Below are 19,535 nucleotides of genomic sequence, written 5' to 3'. Positions count from 1 at the left end.
AAAACAATGAGTTGAAATCATAATACTACTAAAATATAAATTATAAAATAAGAAATCAAAACAATAATTCTTGTAACTATATTTCTATTAAATTATAACATTCTTATAGTAATAAATTTAATTGGTCTCAATATTATGACTATAAAGAAGTTGTATTGTACTATTAATTATAAAAAAAAAAATAAAAAAAAAATTGTTATTACGTGCCCCAATTAAGTTATATCTTTTTTATTTTAATAAGTTTAATAGGTGTTAACATTATGATTGGAGAGAGGTTATATATATAATCACGTGCAATAGCGAAATTGCGAGTTGCGACAATCCTAGAGTAAAAATTTGACAGAAACAAAAGAAACTTGTAATTGAGTGACTAACTGCAGCCAAAAGCCTAAAAGAAGAAGGCCCTTTAATCGATCGCCAAGTCTTTCTGTCCTTAGCGCCATGGCCAACAATCCTTCGCAGCTCCTACCATCAGGTACCTATATCTACATTTCCTTCAATTTCCTCTCGTAATTTTCTTGAGAAAATAATTAAAAAAAAAAACTTGTTTGTGGTGTAGAGCTAATAGACAGGTGCATAGGGTCCAAAATATGGGTGATAATGAAAGGAGACAAGGAGCTTGTTGGTACTCTTAGGGGATTCGATGTCTACGTCAACATGGTCCTCGAAGACGTTACTGAATAGTATTTCTCTCTTTCTCATTCTGTAAATACTTATTTGTTATCGTTTATGTTTTAGGGTTTATGTTTATCGAGTGAGTTGGGTTTTCTAGGGTTTTAGTTTATGCTTTTGTACTGTGTATGGTTTGAGCTAGAGAAAGGGGTTAATGTGTGATTGAGCTTCTATATTTTGAGGGAGAGGGATGTGTTGAAATTGGGTGGTGCTGTCATAATGATTCGTGTTGTGTTTGGTGTTTGTGTCTGTTCTGGAACCGTGAAAGGTAATTCTGTTGAATTTGATTTTTTGTTACTATATGTAGATTCTGATGTCTTTTTTGGAAAGCGTAGTAGCAGTTAGGGAACTCAAGATGGTGAAGGCAGGAGTAAGCCCCTCACTCTCTCTCAAAATTGCATATGTATCTAATAGTGTGAGAGAGGCTTATGTTTTGCTTGTATGGCCGACAATTAGATAACTTTGAAGTCATTATTTGATTATGGGGAACTTGGATTGTGAATTTGAGATTGTTTATGTGGTAAGAGTAAATGGTTGCAAACTTGCAATTCTTCTGTAGGAAATGAAGGCTCAGTTGAGTTGTTTCCCACTTGGAGGAAAACCCAACAAAGTTTCTTTTGTGCATGTATTATCTACGGCAAGGATAACCATTTAGTCTTGTAATTAATGCGAATTCACCTGATTAATGTGGGAATTCCTCTTTGAAATGACATGTATATACTTGGGGCTGACAAGGAAGATTTTCCATTCCTTGGCTTAAGATTGGGTGATAGATGTAATTATCATTGTGGTATGTTGGCTATGTCATAAAATTGTGAAGCAAGTCTACTTTTGAATGAAATTTTTGGAGAATTTCTTTTAGCAGAAGATGAAATGCATGTATTAGTCTATTTTTGGCTTTTAGATCTGCATTTATCAGGGATTATACTTTTCTCAACCCTTAGGGATGTACAGACACATTCTGCTTGTCAACCCTCAACTGATGACTTTGTCAAGTTAAACTCCAAAGCAACAGTCTTTAGGGAATCTGGGATGGTGGGGAGTTGGTCAGCTTTCAAGGGGTCTTTGGTGGCCCATTTTGACTTTTATATAGGTTATCTTGATTGAACTGCTGACAGGATATGATCCCCAGCTCTTATGACAGATGCTGAATTCCTGAATCAGAATTTACATCATGATTTTCAATGAGTACTTTGATACTTAATCTGTGCCCTAAAAATTATAGATTGTATGCTTGTCTGGTTGGTTAGGAGAGCAAGCTGTAGTTCAACTTTCTAGCCTAGTATCGAGCTCGGATTTTGATGACATTAATGAGAGCAAATCTCCTAATCATATGTTCTGGAGTATTATTCTTTTTCTTTGTTCTAGCTTGGGGCTTCTGTTTGTTTCTCTTGTGTGACACCGTCTTCTTTAATATCGGCTTTGCAAATGATTTTCTATGTTGAACGTCCTCACACTTATGGGAATCATAGCAAGTTTATATGTTTAGGTATAGCAGTGGATTATCTATTTGCTTCTGCAAGCAATGAACAGAGACTTATATTTCTTCAGTGAATAAAGTTGGATATTTTTAATCAATCTCATAAGTTATGGAAGGACAGGAAAGAACAATGGAGTAATGGGACATATTTAATACCATTTCAATTGCTCCAGAATCCCTATTTGTGTGCATGTATACATCATTTTTTATAATGATCATGTGAATCTATACTGGTTTTTTTTTTTTTTTTTTTCATAATTTGAGAGACTTCATGTGTTGATATCTAATTTTGTTTAATTTCCGGCTTCTGTGTTCGTATTACAGTGAGATCACATCTGAAGGTAGACGGATCACAAAGCTTGATCAGATTTTGCTTAATGGAAACAACATTGCTATTGTGAGTATTAACGTGAATGGTTTTCTTCTAAGTCTATGCACTCCTATAGCTTTGGTTTTCAGTTTAGTGTGTGTTAGTCGGAGATACGTCAAAGTCATAATTTGTGAATGATGGGCATTGCCTGTCTGTTTGGGAACTTATATTCCTTGTAGCAATCCTGGGGAAAGGGGTGAGACAGAAAAGATTATTAGGGAGGGAAGACAAAATTTTATTTATATTCTTTACTAATATGAATTTTGTTTGCAATGCAGCTGGTTCCTGGTGGCTCACCTGATCCAGAATGAGAGCGTGGAATCTAAATTGTTTAAATTTTTCACTGAATGTGATTGGTCCGGAGTATATCCTCATTTTTAATGAGGACATGTGCACCAGGAGAAGTTCTTATTATGATTTCCAGTGACATGGTTGTGTTGGGCAACAGTGGTGGATTCTTCTATTGTAATGTTAGTGATAGATTATGTTTAAATTTAAAATGCTGTTTATTATAAAGACAATTTCAAATATTTTGTTTTTTTTAAACAAATCCTTTAATCTTCGTCTTGTTACTGCTGAAGAGTTGTCCCTGGACATCTATAAAATTTCAACTTCTGAATTATTATGATTATGAGTTCACTCCACTGTAAAAGTCATTTTGATTATATGACAGATAATTTCAAAACAAAACTAATCTATTCATTAATTCTTTGATTAATTTGTATTTATTAGATTTAATTGATAAATTCATAAAAAAATTGTTGACATTTTAAGTAGCGCATTCCTTTTCATTTTTTTAATTAGGAGAGGGTGCTGATTAGTAAAGGGAACCTAAAGGCTAAAACTCAACAGCTTTGCTCGAGTCGGAACGTAATATTACATTATATTACGTTTTTTTCCGGCAAATTCACTAGTGCTGTTCAAAACCGGTACCCAAACCGGTTTGGTGTTTATATGAACCGAACTAGAAATTCGGTTTCGGTTATAAGTCGAATCGAATCTAAACCGGTTTATGGCTGATTGGCTTTGAATTGAATCTAATTTTCGGTTCGGTTCAAGCGGGTATGGGAACCGAATATAAAATCCTACAATTACAATTCTGCCCCTTCTTTATGTGAAATTGTGAATGGATTAAAGATAAAAGCACCTCTTTTTTTCTTTTTTCCTTTATTTATTTCCATTACCTCTTCTAGTCTTTTTATTCTTTATTTCTTCTTCTTCTTCTTCACCACCCCCTTCGCTCGCTGTCACCTCCCACCTCCACTCTCATCTCCTCACCATCGTCCCCCACCCCCACCCTCACCGTTTTGGCCACCCCTCACGTATTCAACTCACCTTCTTCCGGTCGCATTGTTTACATCCATCACCATCCTAACCCATTCGGCGCATCACCCCCATTTAATTCACAACTCCAGAGCTCATCCTTATATTAGGGTTTCAAAATTCAAATTCAAATTAAAATCGGTGTGGGTTGAAGATGGATTATTTATCAACCACATTAACAAAGAAGAAAGAAATAGACAGCATCATTAGAGATACAATCGACAAGGTTCTCATCCTCCGCTTCGGTCGCTCCACCGATGCCGTCTGTCTCCAGCTTGACGACATCGTATTATCTCTTTCTTCTTTATATTCTTTTCAATTCCACACTATCCTTCTCATGTTTTCTTCTTTGTAGCTTGTAAAATCGGCACGCGATGTTTCAAAGTTTGCCACCGTGGCATTGGTCGATATTGATTCGGAAGATATTCAAGTTTATGTGAAGTACTTCGACATCACTTTCATTCCGTCAACCGTTTTCTTCTTTAATGCTCATCATATGAAGATGGATTCTGGGTTTGTATTGTATAACTCTGTTTTTTTCCGTTATTATTATTAATTTTCTATGAACTTGTTTCATTTTTGAAATACCAACGCACATTCTATTATTGAATTGTTGAAATTTTTAGTACAATTACCAAATATTGAATTGAAGCTCTTTGAATTAAAGGGATTATTCTGATAAAAAATAAAAAAAACGCCGCTCTCTAGGTATTTCTTTGAAAGGTATTCCAAACTTATAATGAAAAACCAGATTAAGAAGGGCTTTCCCAAATCGTGTAGCTAACTTAATTAACTACTTGCAGAGTACTAGGTCCTACTCTCCTTTTGTTGGGGGCCAAGTTTCTTCTGTGTATTTAACAGGCAAAATTTTCTTTTGAGACTACCAATTCACAGTATAGGATTTATTTATTTAGTTTTTTTGTTCATACAGGACTGCTGATCACACGAAATGGGTGGGTGCATTTCATAGAAAACAAGACTTTGTTGATGTTGTAGAGGTATGGCATCTTTCATTCCTCAGCAATTAGCAAACTCAAACATGTCTTCAATTTAGTTTGTACCTTGCTCTGTGGATATGGCTATCGACTATCGTACTTCTACTGTTTTACGCTATCATGAAATTTATGCAACACTCTTTTCAACTGACACAATGGAGTTCATTACATGTAAAATATTTGTTGGGTCAACCTCTGCAAACTTTTTATTGTTTTTTAATTTTTTGTTTTTTTTTTTGTTTTTTATGTGTGTCATTAGTAGCTGAAAGATTAGCAGATATTGAATTTAATCTCTCAAATTCGGAAAAAAACACGTTATAGGAATGGATTACCCAGTTCCCAACACCTGCTTTATTCATGTGTCGAAGTTTGGCTGTATGAAAATATTTAATTTTCAAAAGGACAATGCACCATCTTTGGGGCATAATTAACACTGGAAAGAACATTATGCATATATTATAGTATGCTACTATTTAGGATATATTAGCTTTTCTGGTTGAGAATGTACTCATATGTTAGCCAAGAAAGTTACTTTATTTCGAGGGATTATCAATTTTCAGCCTTTTGTGTGTGGTTCTGTTGCTTGTGTATTGTAGTTGATATATTACAAGATGATATGCACAGGCCGACTAACATGTTAACATTTGCATCCCATTCTTGCAGGCAATATTTAGGGGAGCCATGAAAGGGAAGCTAATTGTTAATTGCCCTTTACCTCCAGAGCGCATTCCAAAATATCAGTTGTTTTACAAGGATGTATAGAAGTTAATCACTTTGGTGCTCCATGAAGTTCCTAGGTCAATAATGTTACAAAATACTGATTTCAGAGCGAATTATCATGGTTTTTTCTTTCTAATATTTGGTTTCTATGGCATAGGGCATATACCGATGATTGCTATTGCTAGATCAGTGATTTGTCCACTGCATAAATGAGCTGCTGACAGCACCCATCTCCGGTGGGGAGCAAAGATTAGTGCTGATCAGAGTCTGTACCCAAGTAAATAAACAAATAAAACCTTTTATTGTTGCTTTAGATTTTGTGTTTCGTTTTGTTGATTCAACTTGTGCTTTTTCAACAATTTATCATTGCAGCTATTTCATTGTAAAGAAAAATAATATGAAAGAAATGATTGTTTATCATAACAACAAAAGTGAACAACTACCAGAAACTTTAAAAAGAAACAAAGATTGAACCTCAAACATCAACAATACGTATTCAGTTTTATTTATTTTTGTTCAGTTTGACTTGTTTAATATCTAAACAAGCAATCAGAACGGTTTACTCAGTTTATAGGTTTGTGGTGAATAACCATACTTACGCCAACAACCTCAGTTAAATCCTAATCAACAAGAGATTTATCTATTTAAAACCCAAATTAATTACGTCATGCAGGATAACAACCTACATTTGAAGTTACAAATTGAATATAACTCAAATTACCGGTACATCTGAGACCAGGTCATTTAACTGGTGTCAGAAAAGGCTTTATTTGTTTCCTATCGGTACCCTTTATGAGATAATTTTAGTAATCAACCAAGCCAGTCTTGGACAGGAAAGAGGCAAACTAATGTATCTACTGAGCATCCTTAGATAAAAGAGTGTTCTTTTCAACCATTCGAGCGTTGCACAACTCATCAACACAGTCCCCTCTTTCAAAAACTGCTGCAGCCCCCATTCCTGAGCCTGCATTGATGATACATGCCCAGATGATTAAGAACTAAGAGGATAAAATTTAGATGCTTCAGTACACGACTAGACAACTAAATTGGTCAATATTTTTATATTCATATATACGAGAGAGTGAGAGGGAGACCTATGCACATGGATACCACTCCAAAGCGACAGTCCTTGCCCCGACGCTTCATCTCATTCAACAGACTAGCAACACAACGCGCACCTAATACATAAAACAGTAGGCATCTTAATATTATGGACCTACAGTAAGAGTTCTACTGTATAAGATCAAAACTTCTTATGACCAAAAAAGGCTCACTGTTTTTACTGCAGATGTCATGCTCCCCAGAAAATAATATATGATCATGCCTCACAAAACATATACATACTAAGTACTTGTGTGCACATACTAATATATTATCTCCAGTTGTCAGTGACAATATGGATAGATATACAGTGCAACCTTTAATCAACAATTTTGAGGTTTTCTATACGAAATGTCATACAACTTACCAGTAGCACCCAAAGGATGCCCAAGTGCGATTGCACCTCCATTGACATTGACTTTTTCATGAGCTAGCTCCAGTTTCTTACAACAATAGACATACTGAGATGCAAATGCCTGGACGATGAGCCATTCATTTGCTTCGATTAAAAGTTCTGAACTCTAAACATATTTACCATGGTAATTAGAACAACAATATGAAACTAATACCTCATTTATCTCAAACAAGTCAATATCATCAAGCTCAAGACCTGCAGACCTCACTGCAGCTGGTATTGCAACAGCTGGACCTATGCCCATGACAGCAGGATCTACACCGACAGCGGCAAAACTTCTGCAAGGAATGCGCATTGCATTGTAAGGTCTAAGAATGTGAATTTCTGTAGAAAACTACATTCAGAAAGAAATCATCCAACATGTTATATCAAGCTCCTGAAGCAAAACAGTGTAATAGCTTTTAATCAAAACTTATATCTGCACATATCCCACGTAATATCCTGCCTATTTTGCTCTACATCCCAAATCAGAGTTTGCTTAGAGTAACCATTTAATCAGTGCTGACATGGTTACCATTCCGTTGATTATTTCAATATGTCAATGTTGGTCTCTATCATCTCCTCTAAAATTTCCATACTATACTTCGGAAGCTTTTGATACCAATTGAACCATGCTCATTTTGTTTAGGCTAGTTGATAGAGGGAAGCAATTGAATGATCAACCCTTTTATTTTGTATTTGTGTGTATAATTATGGCATGCAGATAGGGGAAAGAACTTCATAAAAGAACATGCTAAACATCAAACCTTGTCACACAACATAAGAGGCAAAAAAGTAAAGGCCCTAAACTTAGATCCTATGGTTCCTAGTCAATGCATATTTAATGTAGGGCAAGTCAATCCTATTAATATAACTAGATCTGACCTGAACACACCAAGGATTGGTAGTCCCTTCTGCATGGCCAAACTTCTCTTCATAAGGAGGACTGCTCCAGCTCCATCACTCACTTGGCTAGCATTCCCTATGATACAGTTTTCAGATAAATTTCAGTTGGAATGTATGATTCTGCTGATCCAAATTTTGACAGACAAACTTCGTAAGTTTTATGATTTAAATACCAGCAGTTGTGGCCCCATCCTTTTTAAATGCAGGCTTCAGCTTTGCTAGATCTGCCATGCTTGTGTTGGGTCGGATACCATCATCCACAGAAATTGTGACAGGCTTCTCTTTTCCAGTTTTTGGATCCACAATCTGAATACAATGTTTATCAGTTATGCAACGAATTAATTAATAAATATATAAAAAAATATTCTGTGCATGGATATTCAACACAAAATTTACCTTAGTATGAACTGGGATAATTTCATCTTTAAATTTACCAGATGCAGTTGCAGCAGCAGCACGCCTATGAGATTCAATCTATTCTCACAAATTTAAGGTATTAAGCTATTAAACAATATGTTCGCGTCAAGAGTCAATAATGCAATAAAGGTTCTATAGACTCACAGAAGCCAGGTCTTGCTCTTGCCGTGTCACACCATAACGCTGTGCAACATTTTCAGAAGTAATACCCATTGGAAGAAGACAATCTCGGGCTTGAGCAAAGCTGTCTACCTGTTTACAGTACAAATTCACTTGAAGGACCCATTTCAAAATTAAACACAATTCAATAGCGACTACACTTTGAATATACTCTTGGGTTAACTTTGGGAACTCTGCCAATAGCATCCTGGGTCATACACTCCAATCCAGCCCCAATACCTGCAATTGAAGCAAAGTAGGTTAAGACCAAAGACAAAGGTCGTTATACGCACTCCAGAATCATTTTCACGAGCCCATGAAGGGAAATAAAGAAAGTAACACATTAAAATTACTCTTACCAATGTCATACAGTCCAGCTTTTATAGCAACAGCAACATCAGCAACAGCCTGTAAGCCTGATGAACACTGCCTGTTGACAGTTCTGATGGGTACCGTTTCTGTTTGAAACAGATATATTGCGTCCCAAGAGCAAATAAGAATTTAAAAAGAAATTAATAAACACTACATGTAAAGGAAACCATTCTGTCTTGGTCTTGACATCATATTTAATCATGTGTATTAGAAGCATTCAAATAATAGATTTCTTTCTTTTTAATATTAATTTATCAAAATTAGAAACTTTTGGCAATGACTCCGTTTAATATGATCAAATTGCATAATCATATGCTACAAATGAAAAGCATACCAGGAATACCAGCATAGAACGCTGCCATCCGACACTCAGTAGCTCTTATTGAGCCTGGCGCCAAAACAGTACCAACAACTATGTCTCCGATTTCACTTGGGTTCAACTTTGTTTTTTCTATCAATGCCTGCAAAGAATATGTATCCTTAACATATATTATCAAAGAAAGCATGAATGCTAGAGAAATTTTGCCCAAAGTGATATTAAAGGCATTTGTTAGTAAGTTTATTAACAAATTCCTTTCGAGACAATTAAATTAAAGGCATAGGCATCAATCAAACCTTAAGAACGGGCGCAAATAAATCATCTGCGAGGGTATCCTTGAAGCCTCCGCGCTTCGCCTTGCAAATAGCAGTTCGATATGCACTGTTCGGTACAATTATTGCAGCAAAATCAATACTAGTCACTAGTGAAATTGAGTTACAAAAGACTCAAAACCATATCTCAATTTAATTAACAGGCCAATATCCAATTTTTGACAAAACATTAAACATACGCAACAATCACTACATCATCTCCAAAAGCAGCCTTCCTATGATATGCAGCACTGTCCCCAGCCGCACAGGTAGACGCCTTAATTAAAAAAAAAAAAAAATCTCAGGACAGGAAGTTGAAAAAAAAAAAAACCTTGAAAAAAAACAGAGATCAGTTAAACTTACAGATAGAGCATCTGATTCATTGATTTGTGAAGCAGAAGAAGGTGGCAGTAAATGTTGAAGCAGAATTTTCTGTCTGTTGAGAGCTCTCTCCATCTCTCACTCTTCAAGTTTTATAATGTAATGTATTTGAAATGTAATAATGTTATGTGGTTGAGTTGTGGTATTTATGGAGGAGCAGAGCAAAATAAAGTGATCCAGTGAAAAATTTCTAGGAAAATGTAGTGAAGAAAAAGACCTAAGAAAGTTGACCCAAACACAAATCACGTATAGAAATATCCAAGTCACGTTTTTGTCCACGATTTCCACATGAGTCCGAGCCCTGAGGGCCCCGTACCGTCCACATTTTGCTACTTCGAACTCTTCCTATATGATATGATTGGTTAGTTTTTTATTCATAATTCTGAATAATTATAAAATTATTTGAAATTTGAGAAAAAAAAAAAATGTATTAAAATAACTATACTGGATAGTTATTTTATAACAATTTATACTAGTAAGAATTTCGTCAATTGGCCCCAATTTTTTTACTAATAATATTATACTTACAAAAAAGTCTTATGAAGATTTTTATACAAAATAAGGTAGTAAAAAATAAATAAAAAAGTAAAACAAAAAGTGAAACTCATTAAATTTATTCTTTCATTCATTTTTTATCACATCCTTTTATACGAAGATCTTTGTAAAATTTCTTTGTAAATGTAATATTACTCTTATTTTCACAAGCAGCGAGACTGACGCAAGTGTAATAGACAAAACTCAGTGTTATTAGAAAAAATAACAAAAATAATTACACCCACCATTTGTCTAAGAGATATGATATTGTAAAAAGTAAAAAAGGACCTGATTGACATTTCACCATTTGTTGGATTTATTTTTTAATTAAATTTAAGCAAGTTGTGGAATACCGCCAAGAAAGGTGTTGTTGTAATGGTGGTGGTGGAATATTTTCAATAATATTTCATGTGTGAATTCAACTTGGAAAGTCTTGTTTAATCATTCAATTTTCTTCTAACTCTTAGAGCCATCATTCTTTTTCTAATTTGACCGATGGCTTCCTTGTAACTTCGTTACTTCAATGTTCTTTCTCAGATTAGTCTACATTTTTTTTTTTTAATTAAAGAATTGGAACTTTTTGGAAGAAGCATGTTATTTTCAGTGTGCAAATGACTTGTGAAAACCTCTAAAAATTATATATACATATAAACTTTTTTTTTTTTATTATTATTAATCCATTTTAACGTTGAAATGAAAAAGGTTTTGAAACTTGAGTATTTTCATTAGGCAATCCAAGGAAACCAAAGCGCCTTCATTGAAAAAAGGATCCCTCTTGGGTAGAAGTTTCAAAGCAACTGATTTCTTAATAATTAAAAAAAGTTAAAAAAAATATATATAAAAGGTTCAGAATAAAAGAGAAAAAACAAAATTGGAATCAGAAAGAGAAAGAACCTTTTGTTGCCGCATGGTAAACTAATAAGATATATATCCATAACTACTCCATTTTAACATCTGTATATACAAAAATTACAAACAAAACCCAATTTTCCCGGCAAAAACATCATAGTAAACTAATCAGAGAACTGTAAATGCACCCTTCATCGCCTATTACTATGATCTTAGCTGTTTTTTTTTTTTTTTTTCCTTTTTCTTTTTCTTTCTTTACAAAAAAGAATAAAAAATAAAGATATTTCTATTAACAGAAGTAGGAAGAAAAAGAAACAGTACGCCAAAAGCTCTTATCATGCTCACCCTCAGAAGCTGTGATCCCCAATCGTAAGGGCTTTCTATTGATGATACAAAAAGAGTCCCTGTACCTGAAGTTTGAAGCAGGTTCAGGTTCATGTACATCTTTCATTAGGAAACATTAGGCTTCGTCTGTCTTGATTGGCTATTCTGTCCCTTTGCCTGAAGTGCCATTGACATAGATCGCAACCTGTTTGTTATCTCAGTAAATGATGGTCTCGCTTCAGGATCTGGTGACCAACAATCTTCCATCAGCTTCCTCCATTCAGGGTCACAGCGTTCAGGTATAGTTGGTCGAAGTGTATTCTTCAAAATCCCACCTTCACAGAGTTCACAAAACAGATCAGCAAACAAAAGTTTAACAAAACAGATAAGAGAGTAGCACATATTTCATATCTAAACGGTGGAAAGAATAGAAAGTAAATATTAATTGAAAATAATATTAGGGTTCAATAATATTAGCTTCTTAGTTAGTGGATCTCATGTAGGTATAAGAAGCCTACAAATTCAATGTTACCCATACTAGGGAGATTGGAATAAGGGTGTCGGGGAAAAAAAATGTTTTTATTAAACAAGAAGTAATCTTCTTCATATCTGCCTACCAATGACTTCCTTGTAGCTTACCAAACAAGTGCAAGCACAGCGTGAAGTAGAAGTCTTGTGATGCTATGAAACCGAACATAAAGGAGAAAAAAGGTGGTTTCATCATGTTTCAGGCACCAAATAAATAGATTAATTGGTTCCCTTGAATTCTATGACAACACAACTTATTGCTTCAGTTCCATTATCATTCGGAGATTTCGAAAATAATTCTATTGCACACTTTAAATAAGAAAGAAAAAAAAAAAAAAAATCAAATATGAACTGTTATGATAGCATAACTGTTCATATTTCTTCCCCAAAAACAATATGTATATGATTTTGGAATTTTATAATAATGAGGTCAATGACAAACTTACCAATAATAGCACCACAATGCATATCTGCATAAGGTTCCTCACCAGTCAAGATTTCCCACATCGAAATGCCAAATGAGAAAACATCAACCTGTCAAATAGAATATCTTATTGTACACTGCTTTACCATGAAACATTTACTGCTTTTACGAGGAGACATATTTTGTAGGATTTAACTAACCTTCTCAGAAACCCGGCTACTGCTACCATTTAATAGTTCAGGTGCCATCCATGGGAGCGTTCCTCGTACACCACCTGATACCAAAGTATTCCTTTTGATTCTTGATAATCCAAAATCTCCAACCTGCAGAAAACAACATACTGTGACCAATCTTGAAATTGAAGAATACAAACAATAAAATTGAAAACTAAAGTGGGGGACAGGTGTTTCCCCCAACAAAGTTCCTCCAATTTAGTATCTATTAGATTATACTTCAGCGTAATATTGAACAAATGGTTTTCAGGAAATTGATTTCTGCCTCAAGTATTTACAAAACCATCTTGAAATGGAAATACTCTCTTCTGCTTTGAAGTTTTGTTGTTCTTCAGTGTGGGCTTTCAGAGCCGATAGAATCATAGCGCACATAGAAAGCATAATCAATAGTTTTGCATGAAAACAGACTACAATTAGTTAAGTTTTACCTTGCATATGGGTCGTTGTGGATCCCTCAAATTTACCAACAAATTGTCACATTTCAGATCAAAATGGACGATGTTTTTTGAATGCAAGTATTCCATGCCAAAAGCTGCATCCATGGCAACAATAAGCTTTTTACGACGATCAAGTGATCTGCATAAGAATTCCAAAAACCAGTAATAGCATTAACAAACAAATGAAAGCTAATTAAATTTAAGATATAGAAGCAGAATTACCTATCCTTCTTAAGCAGGACATGCCTAAGCGATCCATTGACCATAAATTCAGTTACGGTGGCCAAGGTTCCTCCAGTTCCATCTGGTACTACCCCATAAAATGCAACGACATTAGGATGATGAAGATTTGACAAGATCTGTGCCTCTCTCCAGAAGTCTTTGGTCTGTACAACCAAATATTCATCAACATCACATGCAGGTGACAATAACAATTAAAAAACGAACAGCATTTAATACCATTAGTAAACCTGAAAACTTAAAATAATAAAAAAGTGTACAACAATAATTTTTAAAAAATTTCACATACATGGCTATATTTTATCAACAGACTTATCACGTGGATGCAAAGAAATGCCAAATACAATTTAATTAAAAGATTAGAGATGTACCATATTGATACACCAATAATCCAAAATATTTAAGCAAACAGGAAATGACCGATATTACTTAAAACTTTTAACGGTTGGTATAGAGGAAATCTTTATTATCACAGAAAGAAGGTTACCTCTTTGTTCTATTTTTTACTATAGCAACTAAACATACACAAGTACTGGTAGATAAAGAAAAACTTCAATATCTCAGTTGAATTTTGGTGTGTTCATTTTAATCTTCTGATTCTTCTTATTCTCATTTCAAAGTCGGATTCAACCATTCTTTCACATATTCCCTAATCTTGGGCATTCCTTGCACCTGGCTATTTCTTTTGCTTTTGCATTCTATCTAGAACTCTAACTAAAAAAATTGTAACGATGATTAGTTGCACCAAATCTATTACACTTTCTCTCTCTCTCTCCCTTTTTTTTTTTTTTTTTAAGGAGGAATGGTTATTATAGCATCTTTGCATGCAGTAACGCTCCTAAGGCTTGAATCTAAACAGTGTGCTCAGGGCGGTCAGAATTTGATTGTTAGACTAGAAAATGACTCATATGACCCTTGGACTGCAAATATATTCTAGAATCTATGGCCCAAATTGTTACAAAACTGTTTTAAATTTCTTAAATACTAAGTATTTAAAGTTTTAAATAGAAAAGGTACTGGGATGAAAATGCGTCGGAACCCACCAGCCGTTCTTGCTCTGATGATCTCCCAGCAAAGCAGTTCTTTTTAATTCTCTTTATAGCAACATCTGTTCCCCGCCATTTTCCATGATAGACAGTTCCATAAGTACCAGATCCAAGCTCTCGTAGCTCTTCAAGATCAACATTCCTTATAATCTGTATCAGCATCAAAAACTTTAGCCTTACATACAGATTGATTAAGAAGCAAGATAAGAAATAAATTGACAGGAAGCTGGTCATTAATCCGTAAATAATACAACATCTTAAAACATTTTTTAACAACCAACCGCTGAGTAGGTAAACGAACCATCACAGTAAACACAAAACTCCTATCTTATTAGGTATGGTTGGGGCTGACTTAGTAAACTTAGGATATTTCTAGTTCTAAAAATTACGAAGAGAGTATCAACTAGAAGATAATTATTGGAAGTTTGAACTCTTACAAGCCTGATCATATGAAGTAAAGATCTTCAGAAAAAAAAAAATGATGGTGAACATGTGTTTTGCGCAATTGCATATGGGATTGTGTGTGGCTAGGTGCACTTAAAAGCCTACAAATAATCATGATTAATGTGGTACAGAGCTAGAATTTTGACAGATTCCAGTCAAAACGGTGTCATCCAACCAGGGGAGGACTGATTGTGCAAACTACCAATAGGGACTGAAATTTACACATTAATAGCAATTCTACTTTATGTAGCCTCATGCATACTAGAATAGCACACAACACCAGTGTTATTATTGGTTGGAATGCCAAGTCAACCCCACAATTTGATGCTTTTTGTCCATTAATATAACCCATTATCTATATCAAGATTGTTTGGACTCAACTTCATAAATTATAAATCATCTTAATACTAGGTTAGCTTGACATAGATACACAAAATAAAGCACTTGATAGTTTCACTATCTAAATCATACCACTCAAATTCCTTTAACTCAATTAATTAAGCATAAGGAATACAGGTTATTGTTTATATTTTAGTTATAACAGTGACAAGTTTGGAGGCATAAGAGAGGTTAAGTTAAAATCAATCTGTTACTGTTCAAAACTGACAGCAGGAAGATGGTGCACTAGAAGGAGATCAATTAATCAACTTTAACAGGCAATTCAGAGACTCAAAAAGAAAAAGTACTCATTCTCGTCAAAAAGACCTACTATTTCTCCAAACTAAACATCAACTCTCAATAAGTAGGTCATGACAGAACATTTAAGGTTTGAACCACATTTTAGCTTCCAAGCGCATTGATAATATGATAAAAGCATATTAAGAAGATATAAAAAATTAACATAGAACCTGCAAGCCGTAAATGCTGGCTTCCATTTCAGCTATCATTGCATCAGTAAGAGATTCATTCTTGTCTCGATAATCAGCTTTAGAATCCTATAAAACAATTATGTAGCAACTCAAACCTACAAATATATGCATATTTTATAAAACCTAAGACTAGTAAATAATTCAATCAATGATACCTCAGACTCAGATCCTGGAATGGGACTATCTGACTCTGTTGCATTAGGGGATACAATACCACTGCCAGTTGCATCTGCAACATGAGGGTCAACTGCAGGTAAAGATTGAAAAGAAGAGAGCACACTATCGGTCACATCTTCCACAAGAACCACTGACTCCAGCCGCTTTCGATCTTCATTGTCAATTGCCGGGTTTGTTTGGATCAATGCAACATCTGCTACATTTGACTTCTTAGAAACATATTCTTCAAATCCCAACTTCTCAACCTTCTGGTCTGGGTAGTATATAAAATCTCCGTCAATGGGGGAAACCTCTCTCTTCAAAGAAACATCTATGGTTGGCTTCTGCAACACCGTGTGGAGGTCACTGTTATGCAAGTGTGAGCTTGGACCAGCATCATAGTGAACTGGAGACGGGGATAAATCTGCAGAAACTTTTAGATCAGGTTCTCCAGGACCAGTACTATTTTGAAATACCGCAGGTTGCAGCTGTCTTTGTTCACAGAAAACTAGACCACTGGATAATTCAGGAACAGGATCAGCCAGAGGACCTCCATCAGAAGAGGCCAGTCTGATTTTCGGAAATAAGCCTGCAACTTCAGAGTTTTCAGTACATGGAGCATTGCTTCCTTGTCCTATCATTGCACCAGTCAAATCACAATGCTGATCTTTTGCAGTTTGGTCCACAACAATGTGATCAGATAGAGGCTTGTCAAGTTCAAAGTTTGTGGGGTGCTCCCTCACAATGTTTACAAAGGGTTTGGGACCAATAGCCGAGGATGTAGGATGCATACCCCCAGACAATTGCATTTCCCATGAAAATGTATCAACACCAGATGCATTAGTTTGGTGGCAATCGTCATTAGGAAAATTGTTCATGTGCTCCAAACTGTTAGCAGGTGGTCTTCCCTTGAAAAAGTTTCCACCTTGATGCAAAAATAGATCTCTTTCATCTACCATCTTCCTTGTTTCCAGAGTTGAAGAATTTTCATCAAAATGGTTTGATTTCGTGAAATCATTGTTCATGGCATCATTAGTTGTTTGCCGCTTGTCTCTGGTGTCATTGGTAAGCTTAGAAATAGGTTTCTTCCTGCAGGCTGATTCTAGAGGGAAACACGGCAGCACATCTATCTGTGATCCAGTAGACCCAATATCCAGTAAATTATTCTGTACTTTTGGATGCAAAAGATCAGTGCTCTCGTACCGTTGCATTGGTTTTTCTTGCAAGACATTGGAAACTGGCAGTGAAGGCAATTGTATTTTTGCAAAGTTCAAGGGGGATAATGGGCTCATTCCTTCTAGTGAACAGTACGCAGAGCCCCCTCCATACGCATTCAGCTTTGAATCAGAATATGCATGTGACATGCCTTGATGAGGATCAGTAAAGTCAATAGATCCTGACAACAAGCCAATAGGATTACCTGGGCGTGAGACAGGCTTTTCTGAGTGGAATGTTCTTTCCTTAGGCATAGGCTTCTCATAAGAGAAACCATTGAGATCATTGTCGTTTGGATCCAAAGTTGAAGGATTTGCAAATCCTTTTTTGGAATTGTGGTTGGGAAGTTGTACTCCTTGGATTTGGTCTGGCTGGTTGGCATCCATCTGTTTGTAGGCATGATGATAGCTTACCAAAGTTGCTGGCTCAAAGGAAGGATATCTACCACTACCAGTGTCGGTGCTTGTGTCCTCAGGTTGTAATTGGGCGGTAATGAAGGAACTACTGCTATCAACGCTGGAGTTATTGCCTTGCAATTGCATAGGAACACTCTTGGAATCTCCACTCTGCAGAGGAACTAGATAGATGGGAGATGACTGATTGGGAGGTTGGGGTTCATTAATGAATTGAGTCAGATATGAGTCACCAAAACCACCATTAATTTCCAAAGGTAATGGGGCAGCTGGAGAATGTTTGTGGAAGCTTGGATTGCGATTCAAATCAGTTCCCAGTTGACTTGTCTCATTTGCTAAACTCTGCCCACCAGAGTTTTTCCTAGTACTGGGTTCCAGTATGCCATTCACAGCAACAACATATTGGTAGTCAGAACTGTTGTGCAGAATAGTACTTGCTTCGAGGGAAGATAGTTTTTCAGATTCACTCAAGGGAATCAAAAATAACCGAAGTCTTTGAGAACCCTCAAGCCTTTCAATCCCACGATATTCCTCTATCATATTCTGAAGGTCCTCATCTGAAGAAACGGATATAAGGGCATCAAGATCCTCACCTGGGAGCTGGTACTTGATTGAGTGGGGTTGGTTGCAAATACCCAAAGTTTTTTTCACAAGTTCTTCCCAAGAAAGATTTGTCCTAAGGGAAATAATCTTTGTCTCTCCTCCCACATATCTGAGTTTGCTATCACTGGGCCTAGGCAATATTTTTCCACCAAAGCTGCAGAGAAATTTCATCTTCCCAGCTGGAGATTCATCCGGAACTCCTGGCCCATTAAAGTTGTTGCCACGAGAAGACTCTAAGACAAAAGTGGGTGGAGAAATTGGTCCCACACCAGCCACTTGATTACCATTTAATTCACCAAAAGCTCTTCTCGCTCCATGTCCATTATTGCCATCTTCCTTATGGTATTTATTTAATTTATCGCTGTAAACCCCATTTTCTATCTCTTTTGCAGGCCCTTTTGCAGACAAACCAGAAACATCTGAAGCACACTCGGAATCCTCTCTGCTGAACCCAAGAATTCGAGCAAGATCCCCACACCCCTGCGGGTGATTCTGATTATAGTTTTGTCCAATTCTCAGTTCATTATTCTGACCTATGATGGGTGCAGGTTGAATCCCTCTTGCTGCAACACGGTCCTGAAGAAACTCCATGGAGAATTCCTCTCCTGTTTGTACGGAGACATTATTATTCATGATTTTTCCTGTATTTGGTACTAAAGAAGCTGCTCCTTGCTGGATCCAGTGACCAGATGGGCCAGGTGCCTCACCTGTCATGGCAGCATCAGATGACTTCCTCTGCCTATCCAGCTGCATAAGAGCAGTGCCTTAGCCCCTTGAGCTGCTATTATCCTCTCCAACACATAAGCAGGTCCTCCTCATATCTACTTGATTCAACATATCAAACACTTACTCCCTCTCTTTCTGATAGAAAATAAAATGAACAAACTGTTCGTTTACAACCTAATTGCACGATCCCAATCAAATCTAACAAATTTTTAGCCTAAAATATAAAATGAATCCTCCGTATACTCACTCTAAACATACAACGGCAGGGAGTAATCCTAAATCACACACAAATTATTGTACAAAAACACAACAATTACGAGTCTGCCTTTCACAAACTTGCCAAAAAAAAAAAAAAAAAAAAAAAAAAAAAAAATTACCATGGAGCAGATCCGATTTCATGTACACGAAATCAATCACGTAAATCAAGCCAGTACCGCATGATCTTCCGTCAACATTTCGAACGCAAAACCTGAAGAGATCATAAACAACACAACAGAGCAAGACTTCAATACATGTAAGTCAAATCGAAATAAGCATCGATCAAACTAAAAGAGAATATAATTACAATAATTAC

General features: G+C 35.8%; 4 protein-coding genes across 10 annotated transcripts; 2 read left to right on the top strand and 2 right to left on the bottom strand.

The window, feature by feature from the left end:
• Window positions 1–301: 301 nt before the first annotated feature.
• LOC116136777 (sm-like protein LSM5) lies at window positions 302–3,147 on the top strand. The gene is made up of 4 exons (XM_031422451.1): window positions 302–475; window positions 560–683; window positions 2,477–2,549; window positions 2,801–3,147. Exons 1-4 carry the CDS (start codon window positions 442–444, stop codon window positions 2,831–2,833), a joined length of 264 nt encoding a protein of 87 aa, XP_031278311.1. The 5' UTR covers window positions 302–441; the 3' UTR covers window positions 2,834–3,147.
• Window positions 3,148–3,776: 629 nt separating this feature from the next.
• Window positions 3,777–5,939, top strand: LOC116136763 (thioredoxin-like protein 4B). 4 transcript variants are annotated; one of them, XM_031422430.1, is made up of 5 exons: window positions 4,000–4,131; window positions 4,201–4,358; window positions 4,777–4,843; window positions 5,504–5,637; window positions 5,718–5,939. In XM_031422430.1, the coding sequence occupies exons 1-4, from the start codon at window positions 4,000–4,002 to the stop codon at window positions 5,600–5,602; spliced, it is 456 nt and encodes a 151-aa protein (XP_031278290.1). In that variant the 3' UTR covers window positions 5,603–5,637; window positions 5,718–5,939. The 4 variants fall into 4 exon arrangements, with proteins under 4 accessions (XP_031278292.1, XP_031278289.1, XP_031278293.1 ...); XM_031422432.1 differs by having other exon boundaries at window positions 3,777–4,107; window positions 5,504–5,935; XM_031422429.1 differs by having other exon boundaries at window positions 3,777–4,131; window positions 5,504–5,935.
• A 424-nt stretch (window positions 5,940–6,363) lies between these two features.
• LOC116136762 (3-ketoacyl-CoA thiolase 2, peroxisomal-like) lies at window positions 6,364–10,107 on the bottom strand. Its single transcript, XM_031422428.1, has 14 exons — window positions 9,903–10,107; window positions 9,740–9,816; window positions 9,525–9,609; window positions 9,244–9,370; window positions 8,897–8,995; window positions 8,710–8,777; window positions 8,523–8,630; window positions 8,358–8,435; window positions 8,135–8,267; window positions 7,941–8,037; window positions 7,231–7,354; window positions 7,029–7,137; window positions 6,655–6,738; window positions 6,364–6,524 (listed from the first exon to the last, which is right to left on the bottom strand). Exons 1-14 carry the CDS (start codon window positions 9,993–9,995, stop codon window positions 6,415–6,417), a joined length of 1,392 nt encoding a protein of 463 aa, XP_031278288.1. The 5' UTR covers window positions 9,996–10,107; the 3' UTR covers window positions 6,364–6,414.
• A 1,464-nt stretch (window positions 10,108–11,571) lies between these two features.
• Window positions 11,572–19,455, bottom strand: LOC116136746. 4 transcript variants are annotated; one of them, XM_031422407.1, is made up of 9 exons: window positions 19,339–19,449; window positions 16,004–19,096; window positions 15,828–15,914; window positions 14,533–14,685; window positions 13,472–13,635; window positions 13,241–13,388; window positions 12,780–12,902; window positions 12,602–12,689; window positions 11,572–11,962 (listed from the first exon to the last, which is right to left on the bottom strand). In XM_031422407.1, exons 2-9 carry the CDS (start codon window positions 18,986–18,988, stop codon window positions 11,754–11,756), a joined length of 3,957 nt encoding a protein of 1,318 aa, XP_031278267.1. In that variant the 5' UTR covers window positions 18,989–19,096; window positions 19,339–19,449; the 3' UTR covers window positions 11,572–11,753. The 4 variants fall into 4 exon arrangements, 3 of the variants coding, with proteins under 3 accessions (XP_031278267.1, XP_031278269.1, XP_031278268.1); XM_031422409.1 differs by having other exon boundaries at window positions 16,004–19,056; window positions 19,339–19,448; XM_031422408.1 differs by lacking the exon at window positions 19,339–19,449 and having other exon boundaries at window positions 16,004–19,236.
• Window positions 19,456–19,535: the final 80 nt, after the last annotated feature.

The sequence above is a fragment of the Pistacia vera genome, unplaced genomic scaffold (assembly GCF_008641045.1).
Source record: "Pistacia vera cultivar Batoury unplaced genomic scaffold, PisVer_v2 Contig32, whole genome shotgun sequence".
NCBI lineage: Eukaryota > Viridiplantae > Streptophyta > Magnoliopsida > Sapindales > Anacardiaceae > Pistacia > Pistacia vera.
Note: the sequence above shows the minus strand (reverse complement) of the source record. Positions and strands in the feature narration are given on the sequence as shown.